Source organism: Pararge aegeria, chromosome 16 (genome assembly GCF_905163445.1).
Source record: "Pararge aegeria chromosome 16, ilParAegt1.1, whole genome shotgun sequence".
Taxonomy (NCBI): Eukaryota; Metazoa; Arthropoda; class Insecta; order Lepidoptera; family Nymphalidae; genus Pararge; species Pararge aegeria.
In genome coordinates, this window is record NC_053195.1 from 9,426,017 (window position 1) to 9,446,583 (window position 20,567).

At 34.9% G+C, this 20,567-nt stretch overlaps 1 protein-coding gene across 1 annotated transcript in view; it reads right to left on the bottom strand.

Moving 5' to 3' along the window:
* LOC120630371 (BAI1-associated protein 3) overlaps positions 1-20,567 on the bottom strand; it is a 77,793-nt gene that overhangs the window by 20,448 nt on the left and 36,778 nt on the right. The window contains exons 5-17 of the mRNA XM_039899584.1: positions 19,406-19,631; positions 17,361-17,539; positions 15,730-15,893; positions 13,751-13,989; positions 13,397-13,615; positions 13,235-13,318; positions 10,616-10,780; positions 10,417-10,468; positions 9,969-10,065; positions 7,574-7,706; positions 4,728-4,810; positions 3,688-3,751; positions 2,695-2,855 (exon numbers count right to left, since the gene is read on the bottom strand). Of these exons, the coding sequence (XP_039755518.1) occupies positions 2,695-2,855; positions 3,688-3,751; positions 4,728-4,810; positions 7,574-7,706; positions 9,969-10,065; positions 10,417-10,468; positions 10,616-10,780; positions 13,235-13,318; positions 13,397-13,615; positions 13,751-13,989; positions 15,730-15,893; positions 17,361-17,539; positions 19,406-19,631 (1,866 nt within the window). The remainder of the gene's footprint in view (positions 1-2,694; positions 2,856-3,687; positions 3,752-4,727; positions 4,811-7,573; positions 7,707-9,968; positions 10,066-10,416; positions 10,469-10,615; positions 10,781-13,234; positions 13,319-13,396; positions 13,616-13,750; positions 13,990-15,729; positions 15,894-17,360; positions 17,540-19,405; positions 19,632-20,567) is intronic.

The following is a 20,567-nucleotide window of genomic DNA, read 5'->3' on the forward strand; positions in this document are numbered from 1 at the left end:
ATGTAGATGAGTCTTCTAGCACGACGATCTCCAAGTTGAGCTGGAACTTGGCAGAGCCATCTCATATATCCCAGTATGGTGTATAGCACGATCGACGTCGGTACACCGTAGTTATACTCGAATGTATGTTTAAAATAAATAAATAAAAAGAGTCTTATATGTTGAACACAGGTTCAAAATGGACTTGGATAGCTCTGTAGATATCAAAGTGAAATTGTTAAAAATTACCATTGATTTAAGTACCTATGCAACGTGTAACGGAATTAAGAAATACTGTTGTAGTGTAGCGTTTCGGTTTCACGGATAAGTTAGAGAGACAGTAAATAATGTATTATGAAAATTAAGCTTAATTTGCTATAGTCCGCGAAAAGCAGGAGAATCTGTATGGTGTGATTTGTAATTTACATTGTTTACCATCTTAAACTGCAGCATCACTTACAACCAGGTGAATTTGCGGTCGAGGGCTTAATTGTAAATTATTAAAAAAACATACAATTTGTGTCACTCAAGGATTTATGTTACGAATCCAAACGCCAAAGATGATTTTTCCTTCTCATGACACACACAATATTAAATCTGCTAGCGAATATACGTAAGTTACACCTGGGGAAAGAAAGTGACGACATTCAAGGAATTTTGATTTATTACCAGCAGTTTCGACATATAAACCTAAAAAGTATGTTTTTCTTTGTACCCGCTATGTAAATGATTGATAGAAGCAGGCATGACTTTGCGGGGATATAGCGTAGTCATCGACTTTATTTCCCGGTAATGCTTTGGTGGAATGAAATTTGCGACAAGCTTGTATTTACAGGATTTGCATGATGTACGTGTAGTATGTAAGCATGTATGGTCTCTAAATAAATTATATAAATATACCTAAAACTTAACAACCTAAAAAACATGTTAACGGCCACGAAGTGTTGGCAATTAAAAATATGATTTAAGTTCTGGTGTTTGCAAACGTGATGCTATCGGCAGGGTGCAATCGAGAAGTCTATAACTCGCTCGGTTGCTTAAATCGGTTGCTTAGTGTTAACTTTAAAGTATGACTTCACAAGCCTTAGGGGCTTCAAGGGGAATCCATGATATAATGTGATCTTGGAGCTTAGTTCAGATATCGGATACTATCCGATATTATGTGAAAACAATATTGGCTGAATTATCGTTTAAATAAATTATACCAAGATCAACAATATTTTTGCATGTTTTATTTTAAATCCTTTATTCTTACTGAAATTATCAATGCTCAAATTATTTATTTGTTGCTTTTTCCTTCTTTCACATCGTAACTAAGCAACTAATAGTTAAGATGTGAAACAGTAGAGTTGGTACTGGTTGGGGTGGGATGGAGAGTAACATTGAACCCAGCAAAACTAAGTGGTTCCGGGTCCCGGGATATATGTTAAAAAACCTTAATAACCTGTCTGTGATTATAGTTTACGGTTAAAGTTATTCTTGCGAGATTTTTAAATTTTCCGGGCTTACAATGTAGCTTATGTGCTAATTATTCAGAGTGCAAGCTTTCGCTATTCGAAATTTAAGTCAAATCGGTTGCCATTGTTGCGTGGTTGAGTAACAAAAATACATAATTTCACGTCTATAATATTTGTAGGATTTATCGCCATAAATTAATATTCTCAGCAAGGAAGGAGAAAGAAAGTATTATAAAATTCAGTGTAGCACCTAATTCTTTCGCTTCTTAGCGTGTAAGGGGCATTTGAATTGTCACTTTAAAGTGGTCACAAGAGTGCTTCTCTGAAAGTCGACTCGTGGGTGAAGTGAACATTGGAAAAGAAAAATAAGAAAGAGTGGTAAGGAATAATTTTTGATTTTACTTTTTTTATGTAGCTATAAAGTTACGTACTAAACGAGTAAGTCCTATAAATACCCAAGCAAAGCCGCGCTTTTTCTGGGCACCACTAATGAAATCTTTACCCAAAATACTAAAGTATTTAATATTAATAGAACATTTGCAAAGAAAACTCGTGTAACTATAAACGGGCTCTGGTTTGATTTTTATGACGATTAAATTAAGTGTTTATCCCATATTGTGGTACCTGATTTTACCTTAATTGGGCCATCTAATATTACTGCCACGGTAGATATAAACCCAACACAACGAATCCTAACGAACTATAAGCACAGTTGTGTATCATGAAATAAAGTCGATAGAGTATATTTCGCCATGTTTATGGCTAAACTTTTACTCCAGCTACTGTCTCATCAATCATGTCTACTAGGCGGCATCCCAAGAAATATAGTTTGTTAAAATGTTTTAAAACTTAATAAAAATATCACTCAAATTGGTGCGGAAAAGTTGAGATTAAATTGCCACACAAATTGGAATAAAACATTTTTATGTTAAGACCAGAAGTGCGAGTACCTTTGATAAAAAGCTACGTTGAACAGACATGCATTCGCAATGCCATCTATTCAATAATACAATAATAAATTCATTATTCAATACATTTTGTATGAGTCGAATGTCAGAATAAAAGAAAAATAAGAGAGAAAGCGTGGGACTGTCAAACCATGAGAGTTTATAGGTAGTGATGAGGGTGAGTACCGAATCCTATTAGAAGTAAAGGATATGGGCTATGAACATGTCAAACAACGAGGGTGCAGTAAGAACAGAATTACTAATCTTTCAGCAATGGGCTATTTAATATATATTTCATAATATATACTCACCATGGTTTTCATAGTATCCCTGATCCGCAAGCGCACCGTGCACCAGATCAGCGTAGTGCAAAGCAGTGGCGCAGGCTGCTTCTAAAAGTCTTAGCCCTCCACCTACGGTTCCTTCTTCGGCACCACCAATTGCACGCCACACCATTCGCATGTGATACAAACTGGGAAAAAAAAACTCACACCCATCAACAGTATTTAACAATAAAAAAGTCAATCGTTATTAAATAGTGAAACTATCAAAGATATATAACATAGATTTTAGCAATCCAGAGATAACTTCTATGTACCAAGGAGTAGCCACAACGAACATAAAAATAACAATAAAAGTTATTAAATTTCTGAGAGCAAATGTTGGTATTTTAGGGTTATGAGCGTTGACAATAGACGTAAAATATGTGAGGGACACCTGTAACGTTTTTTACGAGGACGTATTGTTGACGAATTGCGTCTTAAAACTTAAAAGAGTTATTTGCCATAAATGCAACGGGAGTTATATACGCCACAATAAGGAGCAATATAATCATTCTATCTGTAAGCTTTTGTAATATTGACTTTTATATATTTTTCTTTTATTAAACGAGGAAACAGTGCATATACATATAAGTGCAGTAGTAAAATATTGTATGTTTTCAGATTTCAGATGTAATGTTATGTTTTATACTATTAGGTAAGTTATCTGATTAGCCTTAACTAATCTTTTTCGTTTCTTCTTCCCCGTCGTTTTCTTCATTACTGAAGGTAGCGTTCGGTTTCAAGTTCCTTGGTTGCGTTTTATATTAAAACTTGTTCTATCCTCGGCTTTTTTGATAGCTACTGTAATAAGGAGGTTTGTGAGCGACTTTACCTGGTCAGACCAGCGACGAGGTGATTGGCCGCGTGGTCTTCTACCCTCACAATTGCCTACAACTATTAGTTTATCCAGGTTACTGTGCAGGCGTCGGGCAATGTGATCAAAGTAAAAAGGCTGTTTTTTGCGTGTAAAGAAGTACTTACCATGCAGCCGTATCAACGGAAGAAGTGCTATGTTTAACAATCTGTTCCCCTTCAACAGAGCGATCTAAAACAATCGTAAAAAGTAAATGTTGTTTGTATTGTAAATATACCAAGAATTTTTCAAGAAAATAATAATAAAAGTCCTAAAAGAATATTATTTTAGTAATAGGTAATTGGTATCATATATTTTAGTAGTGGTAAAAAATCTTAAAGGGTATTTTTAAACAACACCTAAACGCTTACTTGTTATGTAATTAAAACCGTGTCACGAAATAAAATACATACTTTCGGTGTGTAATTCATTCCAACCATAACGCAAACATTCAGAAAGCAGTCTCTTATTTGTCCCCGGGCCAATAAAGTCGTTCGTGTTACGCCACCGTTTAGAATCCGATACTTATCTAAATGGTGCCCTGACTCGGGGTGTGAACCTTCGCCTTTAGCCTCACAACAATTATGCCCTTCCATTCTCGAAACAAATTATTCTTTGCATTCGCACCTCAATTGAAGGTTTCTAGATAATTTTTGTTTCCGCAGCTTAATAATTAAATTCCATACTTTTTCATTTCTTTTGAAAGTAGTACCGCCCTTAGAACCTTTTTACTGTATAGATTTAATTGAGAACTCTATAGTTTTAACTCATCACTTATAAATATGCAGTTCCCGGATAACTTGTTGTTTTAATCTGTGAAATATAACTGACTGCTTAGTATTTTATTGACGTGATCTAGCCTAGCTTTAATGATTCTTATACCAAATATTCATCCAACCTAAATATATGTACCGAAATTCAGCGGTGCCCTATTCCTTCCCAGGTACTGCCATGTTAATTTAACACAGAGCTGAGTGGGTGACACAAAGAAGCAAAATACTCATATCTGTTTTCATTATTTAAAGTAGTTTAGTACTAGACGAGTATTTTTTTTTGTTGTTTTGTGTATTCATGAGTATGTTGCTATATGAATCATTATGATTATTAAAGAATTAGTATTATTCAAAAAAGTAAATGTAGTAAAGTAAGAAACAAATATAACACTCACCCAATTCTACCGATGCTCGCACCCGCTGTAAGGCCATAGTTTTGGTTACAGCGAGCCATCGATCGATCAGCGGTTCAAACCATCTGCCAAAGTAGAATAATCAATTACTATTATTGCATGCTACTTGCCAGGTATCTATTAACGATGGATTCTTTTTTTTGTATGGGTATAGTATGTAAGTATTCATCATCATAATTATCATCATCAACCTTGAGAACATGCTCAGGCATATAGGCATACAGGCATACGGGCATACAGGCATACAGGCATACAGCAAAACATCGGGAGGAACCCAATGTTTTGCTTCACCGTGTTCGCAAGTAATATTCTAACTGCCTCTATTAAAAATGCACATAATTCTGAAAAGTTAAAGGTGCGTGCCGGGTTTTAATCGAACTCAGTCCCCCCCGAAAGGGAAACTAAAGCATTAACCACTAGGCTATCACCGCTTATTATAAGCATTGTTATAAGCTTATTATAAGATAAATTATGTAAGTTTATTTCTAAATATTAGCTTTGAGATTTTTATTTGATGTTCCATAGAGCAAACTATATTGATAACAAAGGAAGGATAATAAAAGAAAACAAAGTTACAATAGAATGTAATGTTCAGTTAGCCCTGAGTAAGCCCGCCTATGTCATAATTGTCAAGCATGTCGTTCTGCACCGATTCAAAAAGTTAAAGGCTTAACGACCGCAACGATTGCAAGTAGATGCATGCAATCACTTTAGATTGCGACTTATCAGATGAGGCATACAATGACGTACTATTACGGGCATTTCACGGTTTTACGGCTAATCGAATGTCAATCTTCCAGATTATCATCTTTATAAAGGTTTTCACCAATAACAGTCAGAGGCTTTCTTAATTGCAAGGTGTCATAAATAACGGATAACCTGCATTGTAATCCAAATATTACTTATGCCACCGAATAAGTAATAGTATTTCCTATATTTTATAGTTTGATATGATGTTATGCTGTATCAATCTATAAATATCAGATAAACCGTTGTTTACGATATGCCCTATAAAGGTTTTATACATGCACCTTCAGTAGTGTAATATTTTAGTATAAAATATCTTATACGTTAATTTTTATACCAGTTACCAACCTACTTTTTTATCAAATTCTGGTGCTTCAGTGAAACAAAAATTGATAAATAAAAAAAATCATGGCATTACATGTTTTCTAGTTTCTACTTATTTCTAAAAAAAAAATATTACGTAATAATCCTTTATTTCGCTAATGGAGCCTCAAGGAATAAGCCTTCATAACAGCAAAATATCACGAATTGGTCTAATAATGGACGCGAAACGAATGGCAAGCAGGCTTTCACATAATAATATCTGATTCCTGGATTTCGAAGTGCAAAAATATGCTTTTACCATCTGTATTTCTTACTATTGCAACCCGTTTTGTTTTTAAAACAAAGGTCCACTTCATCAATTTCAATCAGATAAGACAACGATAAATAAATATTCGAGAACAGGTTTCTTCTTAGCTAGCAACCTATAAGGCAACAGGCATGATGACACCAACCAAGAATCGCTAAAATATTGTTATCATTTATCTAATGATATATGATTCATGTAATATAAAAACCGTATTTTTATTTGTATTCGAAGTGAGATTGGTATTTATTATAACTAAATAAAACTGCAAAATCTAGTGATTCCCCATGGCGGTTAAACGAGGAATTCAAAATTGAGACTTCACGTCTTAACATAATTTTGTACCGCTTTAACGTCGAAAATCTCTATGTATATCAAATATTTTATGATTTCGAGTGAGGCAATACCGAAAATAATTTTTTTTGCCCATTTATATCTACAAAACCTTTAATTTTTGCATAAATAAGATATTTTTTCAGTACAGCATATACGGTTCTGAACACCAAAAGGCAGTTTTTCAAATTAGTTATCATGCCTAATATACCAATGTAATTAATGTGGTCAAATACTGGGTGTATATAAAGGCAGGTCTCGAATTCCGAGCAAATTCGATCTAATCTAACGTCAATATAAATAAATTTGTAATTTGCGATGCCAGGCATCGTAATATCCCTAAAGCGTAAAGCTAGTTCGCGGGCGAATGCCTTTGAAAATTAGATTTTTTTTTTCTATGGCGTGATAACATTTTGTAACAATTGTCAATTTTAAGGATTATATAAATGTTTTTGGAAATAGAGTGACTGGCTTTTTATCTTCTTGCAAGCAATAAATCAAATAACTTAAAAAAAAAGGCATCCTTTGGCTCACGCGGACTTCGTGCCGCTACCTCTTCGTCCCGTTGGCGGTGGAGATAACTGGTCGCTGGGGTGGGGGACTTAATAGTTTCATCCGGGGGATTGGGTGCCGTTTGCTCGCTCTGTTGATTACCTGGCTCAAAGGTTGTCCATCGCTATACAGCGCGGCAATGCTGCCAGTCCGATGGGCACTATTGGCCCAGAAGTAACCAGGTGGGGCTTTTGACGAAGCCAATTCGGCTTGGTAAGTTAAAGTTGACATATAAATTTGTATCTTGTAATTAAGTATGTATCTTTAATTTATTATTTTATAGATTTATAACAAAAATAAAAATTTCTCGTATAATACAATTATGTGGACCTACTTGGTACTATTCTCTTCATCCTTTCCATCTCATCGCATGTAGAATTTAGTTATTGATATATCGGCGTTTAATTTTAGGGCTATAATGCTGTTTATGTGTTAAATTATTAACACATCTTTGTTTCGGAATACAGCCTAAACAGGTCAGTCATGCACACTTTGACTTTACTGACTGAATTAAAAAGTAACTTATCTTTCCTTGTCAAACGTCAATGTTGTGAAGTAAAAGACTTACTGATAAGCCTCTACTAGCTGTGGTGGTGGATCGTGAGCAGCATGCAAAGTTGGTGAAGGTGATGCGGCCGAGCAAAGTTCCCGCACAGCTGCCAACACTTCAAACGGCAGTGTTTTAGCTGACACGACGCACACTGAAAAAACATATTTGTCTCAACAATCTGTAACCAAATTAAATAATTGTTTTATAAATATAACCTAAAATAAACTATTTAAAACTAAATAAAATCTAAAACGTCCTCCAACGAGGCACAGAAACTTATAAGAAAAAGATTTTCTAGCAGACTATGGTTTAAAAGGAATGAATAAATGTTAGTTAATAATTGTTCATCAGTATTTTAGCCTATGCACGTCCACTGAGTCATAGAAACGGGGTATTTCCTAAAGAGCTTTACCAAACTGGGTTCTCAGCTTTCCTCATCCATCCATTTCCAATCGCTATCTTTTTATCGTCCATCCGTCAGTGCTGGACGGGGAACGACACTATGTTTACTCTCTCTGTTCACTCTAAGACAATCCGGTTCCAAGGTCAATAATTAGTAAAATGTTCATTGTAAGATTTAAAATCTGCCTGCTGATAAATCATGCTTCATATATACCTCGATCCTAAATCTATAATAGCTACAACTTTGTACACGGGCATCAAATTTGTTAATGTCAAGTCAGCCTTTTGATGCGTTGCGTCCACTGTAGCACACAGTAATAAAGTCTATCTCCCATTCATAAGAGGATTTGTTGGTAAGAAAATAATTAATTGGTCTTGTTTTTCACACTGTTACACTTAACATTTCAGTTCATCAGTATCCAGAGTGAAACGGTAATATGCTGATGTCAATATAACTAATGAGAAGCATAGTATAGGGATACAGTGAACAGTTCGTAATGCTTAAATCGTCTAGACAGCATGTAGAGGCTTTGTAGATCCCTTAATACTGAGACCAGTAAGGTCTTTACTTACACCGCACAAACCCACATTTACTGACGGCTTTGTTTGACCTCTTTTTAATTATCCATAATTTGTGCTATTAACGTCTGTAACATGTCTCTCTAATAGGCATTAAGGCAGATTAATTTAGAGCTTAAAAGGGTCGGCAGGCTTTAACGCCAATTATAACTTATTAGTTATACCTAATAACAAAGACCGTGCTCTATGAGGCTTCAGGGTGAAATGATGGTGATTCCTTTTGTTTGTTACTGAGAATTTCTTGACAGAAAAACCCAATAATCTAAGTTGTTAGATCTTTTAATTGTTTCCATTAACACAATTTTTGTATTCACAGTAAAAATATAAATGTAAAAATAGTAAAAATTTTAATAAAAGTAAAGAAATATACTAATTGTACAACTATGTAAGAAACCAAAAAATCTTGCAACCCGCTCACGCCTCCCGAGGTGATATGGGTCGTTGGTCTATATCTATAAGTCTTTTATTACTTGTTAGAAATGACTTAGTTTTTAGGCATAGGGCTTAAAGACTTCCCCTCAAACTCAAATTAGTCTTTAGTTTTTTGTAACTCAAGCCTCGAGAGTTAAGAGCCGAGTTTTGGGCGTGGGTCATTAAAGATGAATCTTTTTTTTTTCATAAGATCTTAAACGAAAAAGTTCTTGTCATGTATATATTACACTTTGAACAAATGATTTTACATCAACAAGCTGGTTTGTTATCAACATCGCTACATAGAGTCGTAGTTATTGCGCTATTAAATGACATCGCAGTGTTAGCATAAGTTTTGCGGGCGTCAGGGAATCTCATTTGTAATTCAAAAGCGTTATCTGCGAGCTAAGGCATGTAAGTAGAGCCAGCACGCGAGTCTTATCTCAATACTATTTATAAAGTGGTCTGACAGATGTGCGTTAGCATGTTTCTTCTCTAAAATCTAACAAATTTTTGTTATATTGTTGCGGTATAATTGAAAAGCATTTTATAGTAAAATAAAAAGTATATTTTAACGCGTCAAAATGACCATACGATTACAATACGAAATGGAATGGTGTAGTTGGGAACTTCTACTAAAGGCCTTCATTAGAACCTGAAAAAGGCAGGTATAAGAGCGCACGTTGTAAAGGTGATTGCAAATTAGCAAGGCGACGCCATGAAGGATTAAGGGGGTATAGAAATGGTTATGGCAATAATGTATATTTTAGTCCCGCCCTTCTTTGTTAGGAACGGTCTGGATGCGCTGTAAAATGTCTGGATAGCGAGACTGTGGCGGAAATACGCCTTAAGGCGGTATGATAGGCAGATATATTATTTCTATAACTATGTACAAACAAATTATGTTGAATTCACAAATTTACATTCAAAGTTTAACACCACACAAAATGCGATATTCTTAAGTTAATCAAAGTTAAAGGTTTCTTATAAATGATTAGTAACTAAAAGGCCGGATGCTTACTTCCGATACCGTGTTCATCAAAGACTTCTTCTTCAGCCACCCCGCACCACCCTTCAGCCACCCAGAGCTCAACGCATTGTTTCACGTCCTCTGACACCTATAACAAATATACTTTTCAACAATAAAGTAACGGACGATGTAATTGAACTTCCACGTTGCAATATTAATGTAACTAGAGAAAAATACGAAACAAAATAATTCCATATTATTTATTAAGGACTGTGGAAATTATCTTCCACACATCTTAAAACTTTCGATAGTAGATCAAAATCTAATAGGAACATCCTGTTAAAATGTTAATTGCAATATAATGTTATTCAAAGAAGATCATTGAAAGTTTTGTTAATCGTAATCTCTCTCATAGATGTAACATGAAGTATTTTAATTTCAATGTCGCGGGCCTCCCAAAAAGAAACAGCATTTATAACTTAACTGCAATATTACAAACCATTTTGTCTATCTGAGTGAAAACCACGCTGAAATATGGAACGTTGTTAGTTCTGAAACAAAAATATTAGTTTAAAGCTGGTATGAATATAGAGCTCTATTAAATTAAATTTAAAATGGGTATATAATTAAATTTAATATGGTTACTATACCCCACTGGGGTATACTAACACAATATGACAGTATTCTAATCAACTCACGTCTCAAACAATGGGTGATAATAAGTGAGTCCTTGCTGCAGATCGATTTGCACCAACGTGATGAGGTTCACCAGGTCTTCTCCGCGTTCTGAGTCCGTGTCTTGTGCGCAAAGAGCTTCGTACCATTCTGCTGTTCCTTTGCGTAGCGCGCTGACGATTTCGCTCCTACAAGAACAGCTTTTGTTTAAATTTAATTAAGTAATAGCATGCTGCATAAACTTTGGGACAAGACTATACTATAACCTATATAACTATATAATCTAAACCTACTCTACTGTCTCATATGCTTTACTATTACATAGTTTAGTTAGTGGACTGATTTCAGGTCAAAACAGAATTTAAGGTTCAGTTATTCTCGTACATTATCGAAAAACAAAACTAGTGGAATTTATTCGATACGGAAATTATAGACTTCTCCGTATATTATTTGTATATTTTAACAGTGGCTTCACTAAGCAGATGGCTCACCTGATGGTTACCATTGCCTATGGTACGCACAGTAATGCTACGCAAAGCATAAAGCGATTTTGTTTGCGATAAATCATTTAAAAATAAGCTAAAAAAGCCTTTGCGCTTTTATATATATAACCTAAAATAAACTATGTGAAACTAAATAAAATTAAAACGTCTTCAAAACCACCGCAGCGAGGCAAAGATGCTGGCAGCATTGCCCCTTTGGATGGCCAAACTAATTCTAGTAGACTGGATTACCCTTTTCGATAATTCTTTGAAAAGAGCTCGTGCCTCCGGACCCTACGGTCCTTAAGTCTCTACTTGCGCTTTTTGTACATGTTTTCTCTTTTTATTTGTTCAATAACGATTTTAAATGTCTATTTATCTAATAAAACATCTGTGTAAATTTCTTATAAACGCGCCACCTTTTGTACCTCTTTGTTTAAGCTGCTGGTTTTTTTATAACGCTAACTAGATAAGATATTACCACTTATTTATGTTAATTTTAAATTTTTCATTAAGAGGAACTTGTTCTTTTGAGAATAAATGGATTTGAACAAAGCTTGATGGCAGAACTTTCACGGAAGAGCTCTGTCACAAAAAATGCTAACCATTACTATTCGGCACTTTTAATGTATAAGGCCATAGCGTGTCGTCAAGTTTGCGTCTTGAGCGGCATTAAAATTTGCGTTCCATGACTAACACAAGCAGCTTACGTTTCAAACTTGAATTCTGCTATGTAAACAGGTTGGACGCGTTCGTGTGGCTTTCGCTTTATTCCACTGATACAAGGCGGTAGGGAGCTATTGACAATGAAAATTAGCAAGTCTATAAAAGTCCATTGCTAGACAGAAGGCCTCTCCCAACGGGAGGGTTGGCCCATAATCACTAAGCTGGGTAAACTTGTTGATGATCGCAGTAGTTTGTTGTAGTAGCGAGACCGCAGCCCGTTCTTTGTTATATTCCCTTGATAGTGCTGTACGACACCCGCGGGAAGCTTAAAGGTAACAACTGTATTTTGTTCTGCCTGCCGCACGGCAATTTTTAGCAAAGCAACGAAATATTCCACGAATAGCGAAAAGTAAACCACACGGCACTTTTCAGCTAAATAACGGTAAATTGCAAAATTGCGAAAAGCGTTTTTAATTAAATAACACGTAAAGCTTTAATGTGTTAAAGTAATAGGTACCTATGGATGTTTCCATAAATTAAACTCAGCTCTAGCGCGACGCAAAGCTTGGTCGACTAGTAGGTACAACACAAAAGTCGTCTTGGCAACTGTAATTTGTATTACTGATAAAAAGAAGCCAGCGTTTACGCGTTGAGGATAAGACGGTGTTGTCTAAGTGCAATTATTTAAGGAAAAAGAACAATGAAGATAGATAAGAAAATCCCTGAATACTTACGATCGGGCTTGATCTAATCTCCTTTACCGAAACTATAGTTCCTATGAACTTTGACCTTCGAATTGGATTTATTGTAGTATTAAGGTTTCTTAATATTAATTTTGTAAATGAAAACAGAAATAACGATAGGTTTGATACGTTCAACTCTCATTACTACAAAATTAACAATATCCTAATATCTATCAAATGAATTGATGTTAAAACATGAACTTGATTTTAAATATGAATATTAGGAGCATTAATATATAATAAATATATAATTAAAATAGACATTAAAAAGAACAAAATTTCAATATTTAAGAAAACCTTTGTAATTGACAAAATCTGAGTGCGGTCCTGGCTAGGTATGACAGTATGAAGCATTTATAAATTGACCCTCAAGTTTTTTATATAATTTCTGATTGTTTTGTATGTGCCGTTGTTTGTAGTTTTAATATTACCTACATAAAAATAAGTTGTAAATATTCTCATTGAGTGAAATTAAAATTTCTTTCGAGAAAATAAACGTCTTTAACCACAATATTAAAGAATAGAGTAAAGTTCCTTTTTCTCATAATATCTCTGCTCTGACATTGAAATTTCTGAAAATAAGTTTTCTTCGGGGATTGCTCCGAAGCACTGAAAGATCAATCTGGATGCTCCTTACAGTTGGTATGTTAATTTGATGCAAGTAATTTTTCCCAGTTCCGCACGGACCATTTACAGAGTGCTGACCCAGATATCTCAAGAAAGACCATTACTGCAATAAAGTGTTACAAACCTGATTTCATTATTAAAAGGGCAGCAACGCCAGAAAGCTTTCATCTGCGACACTTGATTAAGGCAGCGGAGAAGGAATTCCAACCTGCAAAATAACTAAATATTAAACCTTCAACTTTTAGTTTTAATTTAAAATGTCTTTCTGAATATGACAGGTCCCAACCTAATGAGGCTTAAATGATGAAGTACGGGATACAAATCCCTGTGCAGTCGTAGTTGATGAAGAGCTCGTTCTACAAATTCGCAGAAACATCCGGAGAGCCAACGTTCCTCATCTCGCGTTGTTATTGCACCCGCCTCACCGCTTCCGCTGCCGCTTCCGCTTAAACTCGCACTCGCGCACCATTCCCGCTCCAACTCCATCAATAGCTTATGCATGTACCTAAATATGAAAACTGTAACTTTAAGGTACTCAAGTAATAACTATAAATAATTTGCTAACTTTCATAACTAGGGTAGCTTTGCATAAACTTTGTATAAATCACTATCCCTACCTACAAATAAATCATCAACATACTTGGGATCAAGGGGGACTTCGCTATTGAGTTTGCAGGCAGCTGCAAATCTTGCTATAGCGGCTTGAAGTAAACTCATATCTCCCTGCACAGCATGCTGGTGAAGCAGTGTTTGTGCCGCAACACATAATTCTCCTTCCCACTCCCCGCTGTCACTTTCAGCTCCACCTGGCACGCCGCTCATCGCCATGTCGACCTCATGAGCTAATAAAACGGCGAAAAGGCGCTCGTGTTGCCGGACCTTATATAAACAAATATTAAATGTTTTAAGTTACACAGTATTAAGAGTGATTATTGTAGTTGTTGAAAACGTATATTGTAAAGCTTCCTTAGCCATAACGTAGTAGCCATAACCAAAAATAACTAAAAGGCTTGTTTCTAATCTAAGCCATTTACAGCTTTGATGACCGTGAGTATTTACCCGTCATAGGCATCCTTTCCATTAATTGCCCAGCGATGCAATTATCGAGTCATGCAGCGATAAAGCGTATGAAAAGCTAGACGTAGGGAATATCACCTGTCGTAGGTGTGGAGTAATTATCTTTTAAATCGATTGAACGTCGCCTCTAACGCGACCACATATCACCACATATCTACCTATCACTGGCTTATTAACTTGAATATTAAATGTAAGATTATAAAGAAAGACTGTAGAATGTAATAGGAAAGATTAAATAAATATTTTTCTGGAGTTATGATTCAAACTAAATAACAGTAGGTACTTAATTTAGTTTATCAAAAGAAGTAAGTTCTTATTATTCTTACTCTTAGCACTACAAAAAAACATCAAGTTTGTCATATTTGAAGAAGATATATTGTGCAAGATGAAGAAGAAGTAGTAGCAAAAGTATGCAATTCAATAATTTTGTCTTATCCATCCATAGAGTTTCTACCATTATAAGTATTGAAAACACCGGGAATAAATAAGTGGAGTGACTGAAACTGAAATTGAAATGTAAAAATTGTGGAGCGAAAAAATGTGGAGGCATTAAGTCAGGATGAATGAAGAGCCCCAAGCAATGAATTGAATTTATCGTGTAATCGCAATTCTGCTTCACTCGCTGACTCACTTATTACGTAGAGCTAAAGAAGTTCAATCAGTGAATACGTTATCGTACTGCCGAGGGTTAGAATCAAGATCTTTAATAAAATTCAAGCAGGCATTCCTGCCTATTCCATTTAGATAAGCACAGTTTTTTCAAATGTAACATTATAATGATGTTTTAATTTTTTTATTTTTTTCATTGGATACCTATACTTTTTTGTGAAGTGAATAGGTTAGTAGCTTTAGTAGTCTAAAGGTGTCATGATATGTTTTTTAATGCTAAAGGTGCTTCAGTTTACGTGCCGAAGTTTTAGATGCTTCTTTATTTAATTGTTCAGTAATAAGATGATAAAGTTCGTTTTTCAGCAGACAAATTGATCAAGCGATAGTGTAATTTGTTAATTCTAAGTATCCTATAATTAATTTATTGCTGGTCGGATATTAAAATATCCTGATTGGCTATGGGCGTAAACATGGCAGCTATAACCGTCGTTATGAGGACATGAATGTGCACTAATGGCTCTTAGGCGAAAAGCCAATAAAAGTTTTACGTTCAACGTAGTAGTCCAGCGGATTAGCGATATAGGCCTGGTATTAAGTAGTCTTTCATTAAACACGAGGATCGTATGCGGGAAATGGTTTTAGAAATAATAGCTACTAAAACTGTAACACTACTGTGGGAATGTATTATTGTACACACCGTATTTACCATAATTGTCATCACATCGCCTACACACATGAAAAGAGCAAATACAATCAATCAATTTAGCATGCAAACATCGAAAAGTAACACGATAAGCCAATATTTTTTAACAATACAAAAACAAATCTCAAATCAAAATCAATAGATAATAGAATCCACAAAAATCTTTTTAAGGTAAGAAAAATAAAAGCAGAATATAGAGAAGAGGAGTTTCTTACCTGAAATCTTCTTACCTGCTGCCAGTTGTCATCGTCATGTCTACCGGCTTCACGAGCTGACAGCCAAAGTCTAAGCCGGATACGACCCTGCACTGATGATCGTTGAGATCGTGCTTCAAGCTTGTACCAAGCTTCCACTCCTGTGGACGGTATCTCACGCAACGGTATATTGACGCAGCCTATTGGAAACATCCAAATTCAAATTGTAACATTTTTTGTACCTTGAATAGTTTACTTATGTTAATAAAATTGTATATACTTGTGTAAATTTTAAACATTTTCATCAATAAGCTTCGGAGGCTATCAAAATTTGTTATTTCACTCGAATTCTAATTATACCGCCACATCGCCTTTGAGAATAAATATTGAATTTTCTCTCCACCATCAATTTTGTTATATTAAATTTTTCATCGTTTTCGCATTTGAATCCGGTATAATGGATTCACAAAATGACAGTTATTGAAAGCCTTTGTGAAGTGAATCTTTGATGAAATATTCCCATACGTCGCGTGTATTAAAATGTGAGCATTTCATAACTTTTTTTATACGAATTGATATTGAGAATGCATGATACTAAAAATATTTGCCTGCTTACCGATACATTTTATTTGTTTGCTTGCTTATGGAGTGTTCTATATAGATTTACCTTTTCGCTAAGGATCCTAAAGGATTATAATGATAGCTAGCTTGTTAGTATAGCTATCATTATACTCCTTTAGACCTAAGGATTTTATTTTCAAAAAGCCCTAGCCAAATCGGTTCAAAGGAGATTTTTTCACGCTACCGTTAGTAAAGTTTCGATTCCTCATTTGAATATCACTCGCTAACGTTGTTTATCTATTTTGCATGCGATTCAAGTTTCATGTCAACATATTTTAATTGTGTCCGGATTATTCTACCCATAAATTAAGATATAACATACTTTTTAGTTTTACTTTAGGTACCAAAATGCAACTTTGTCCGTATGTCACAACCTTGTACAGTGGTCATTATTGGCGCTGTCGACTTAAAATTTTCAACAGTTATTGACTAAGATTCATCGGTCCTAGGTTATTGATAATGCTATTGAACCAAATAAGGAACAAATAAAAAAAAAAAATTGTTTCATTGCAAATAGGGCAAAAGTCAGACAGAGATTTGCAGTTATTTTCTTTTAGTCAAAGACTTAAATAAAATGCATACACACACACATTTGAACCATACCTACTGGTACTTTGAAAAATAATAAACATTGCTAGTATTTATTTATTTAAATCAAATCAAATAACCTTTATACAAGGTCTCAGTCACTGATACATATTTTTTCACATGTATTGTGCGATGATAATAGGTAATAACTACATAATATCCGTGAACATAAAATAAAGCTACGATAGTTCCAAACGCGTCCCTGAGAAACCCACAATAAACTTAGAGCATAATATGTATTTTTGTTCGCTAATTGACCATATAATATTTTAATACGTATATTAGACTCAATGTACTATTTTTAGAGTCAGTTTTTTGTTAGAATAGCCAAATTTGTACCACATGATTGTATCGTTACTAGTTTTTCAACAGAGTTGGTACTAGGCACTCTGGGTAAAAGATAGGTTGGGATGTAGATGGTTAATTGTTAAGGTTAATCAAGATATGTTTCAACTTACCAAGGAAGTCATCTTGGCTGCCTTGACGAGCACTCTGACAGACTTGCTTGAAGAACCGACCCAAGCCTCTGACCCCACGTACTTCATTAAGCCGTGATACGGCGTCTAGGACCGAACTTTCATCATCATGGTCCCAGATGTCCAGGTGTAGTACATCCGATGAAATATCATCGATGTCACTAAGAAATGATAAAAATCGGTAAGCAATAAGTATTTAAGTTTAGCACATGCGGTCCATCTTTGATCACATTCTATAGTATCATCAGCGATGATTCATAATACATTACATATTCATGACATGTTACATAAAGTTTGATGTTTTGACACAAGTCCTAATAATATCTACTTTCAAGTTTAAGTAGTCTTGATATCATGACCGAAAATCTTAAGGTATAAAAGTGCCTCGAAATAGAAATCTATAGGCCCTATAGATTTCGATTTTATACCTGTCGCGTCGAAATCTTCCGTGATAGCAACATAATTTAATTTGCATTAGTATTTATGTTTTTTAAGTCCTTTCGAGCGTGCATAGCATTAACAATGATGAAAAATTAAAAGTTAAACTGATACCTAGTATAGAATCTTCAATATTTTATTGAAAATATTTTATACCATTTTTTACTGTAAGAACTATAATTCAACATGGTTTTCTAATGGATCTCATCATTATAAACCTATAATAGGACTTGGTTTAGGCCGTAGCCCGCCCAAGACACTAGCCAACTGCAGATTGGTACACTTAACACATCTTTGTGAATGAACATTATTGAGAAGTCTTAAACATTTAGGTTTGTTTCCACACGATGTTTTCCGTCACTGTAAAAACACGTGCTATTTTAATTACTTAAAATAAAAACCCCAATAACGTAAAAAAGTTAGAGGTGCGTGCGAACTCGGTCTCTCTGAAAGGCCGAAGCCCTATAGGCCACTATCCTGTCGCTTGCTTAGGTAAGCAGAAAGAAGAATTATAAAGATATATAAAAGTTCTTATTTCATGAATTTCTACATACTCCAATTTCCTCAACAGCGAGCGTATGACGTACTCGTATGCATGAAGTGATCCAAACTTTCCGTTCAACGTCTTTATGATGCTTGAAAGTTAAAAGTCCTTGACACTCCCGGCGCGCGGCGTTTAGAGTGTTGACATTACCGTGGAACTGATTAAGCTTTATTAAACTCGGCATAATAAGCGGCAAATTCGAAATATGACATGAATAACATATCAGCTGTACTTCGTTGATTCACCCGCGATAAATTAAAGTAATGCCGATTAAAAACTATTTAACGGTTTTTTTATTTTATTGGACTTGTTGTGCCTGAGATTAGTGCATTATATAAAGTAACTAGCGACCCGGTTGATATTGTTATCCTCAAAATAGCTTGGTAACTAACCCATTTTTTTATGCTTTACCTAAGCATAAAAAAATGGGTTAGTTACTACTATTTTTTTTAAATCTTTTTGACATATTCAATTTCGTAGTACTTGAATTTGATCTATCGCGTTTGCAACTTAAAAGCGAACAGATATACCTAGGTTTGTTTCGACATACTACATATAAACCTTACGCTGAAACCACTTGATTTATTGCTGAAAACTGCATTAAAATCCGTTGCAAAGTTTAAAACATATAAGTACTATTTTGAGACTTTGTTTTAACTTTGTACCTACAGATTATTTACTATTTGATCCTATTTGATGGCAGTCACTTTAAGGCTTATAAGAAGGCACTAGCTTTAAATGTTCGTATATTATAGCGCCTGACGCTGGCAACGTGCTATTGCGTTTGGGTATAAATATGCTATTTGTTTTACAAATAGAAATCTCTAAACAAAATTTATAAAAGAGCGTGGCAATTCTTTTAATATAAAATTTAATTTACTTTAGAGGATTGCGTACAACAGGACTGACATCAAAATATTCTTTCTCATGTAACAAAATTTACCTAAACATGAGATTTTCTAGGAATTCCGCACCCATATTTTGTTTAAAAAAATTACTTATTGCTGCGCTAAGAAGTTTTACTTTAATTAAATTAGATACTTACAATTTAAAGGTCTCATTCCATTTTGGCGACAATGTGTGCGGTCGAACACTGGTGGCGCGGATGTAGCGAGCGGGGAGCCTTCCCAAGCTGTCACGTTGTTGTCGTCCATCACGTCGCTTGAAGCTTAGGCGGAAGCCGTGCTTGCGACCTTCATCCTCTGAGGCGCGGGGCGATGCGGGTAACGAGGCCGGCTGAATGCCCAACATACAATAGGGGTCACTATACCCTAGGCAAAAAAAGAGAAATAAATAGCAGCTTTTTTCAATATTTAGTAATGTACACAGTACCGTGTGGTAGCGGCAGTTCAAAACACAGTTGTCAGCACCCCTTCTCTTCCGAATTATGCCTGATTAATTTATTTAATTACTACTAAAACTAAATATACTAAGTACGAAAAGTTAAGGACGTTTTCAAGGACAGCTTATCTGTAATTAGATTAAATCCGTACTTCAATTATTCTCAGATTCGGCGGAATGTAAGCAGTGGCGTGCACTGGATTTCTCGGTATGCATACAGAAGGAAAATTGCATAAGATTGCAAAAATCCTACAAAAAAATTAAAAAAAAAAAAAAATTAGGGTAGGCAGTGCTTTTGTGCATGTATGAAGTGCACGCCACTGAATGTAAGGATAATTTAAGTAAAAGCATGCTGAGTGAGATTGATGCTAAAAAACAAAATAATTCGAATATTATGTATCGTTACACTTGCATAATATTCGAATAATTAATTAATAAAACACAAATGTTTAAATATTACAGTCGGTAAAGTCACTTAGTTTCATAGTATAAAAACTATGAATTACCAAAACTCATTTAAAATTCCCAATGCGAAGCTGTCTGTCTTTTAATAACTTAGAGCGTATTCTACGCCACCACGTTCTGTACATAAGCGAAGACTAATGCGTTATGAATATCGCAATTTACTGCGCATAAAACACAAATGTTTAAATATTACAGTCGGTAAAGTCACTTAGTTTCATAGTATAAAAACTATGAATTACCAAAACTCATTTAAAATTCCCAATGCGAAGCTGTCTGTCTTTTAATAACTTAGAGCGTATTCTACGCCACCACGTTCTGTACATAAGCGAAGACTAATGCGTTATGAATATCGTAATTTACTGCGCAAGTAGAAGTCTTCAGAATTTAAACTAAAATAACGA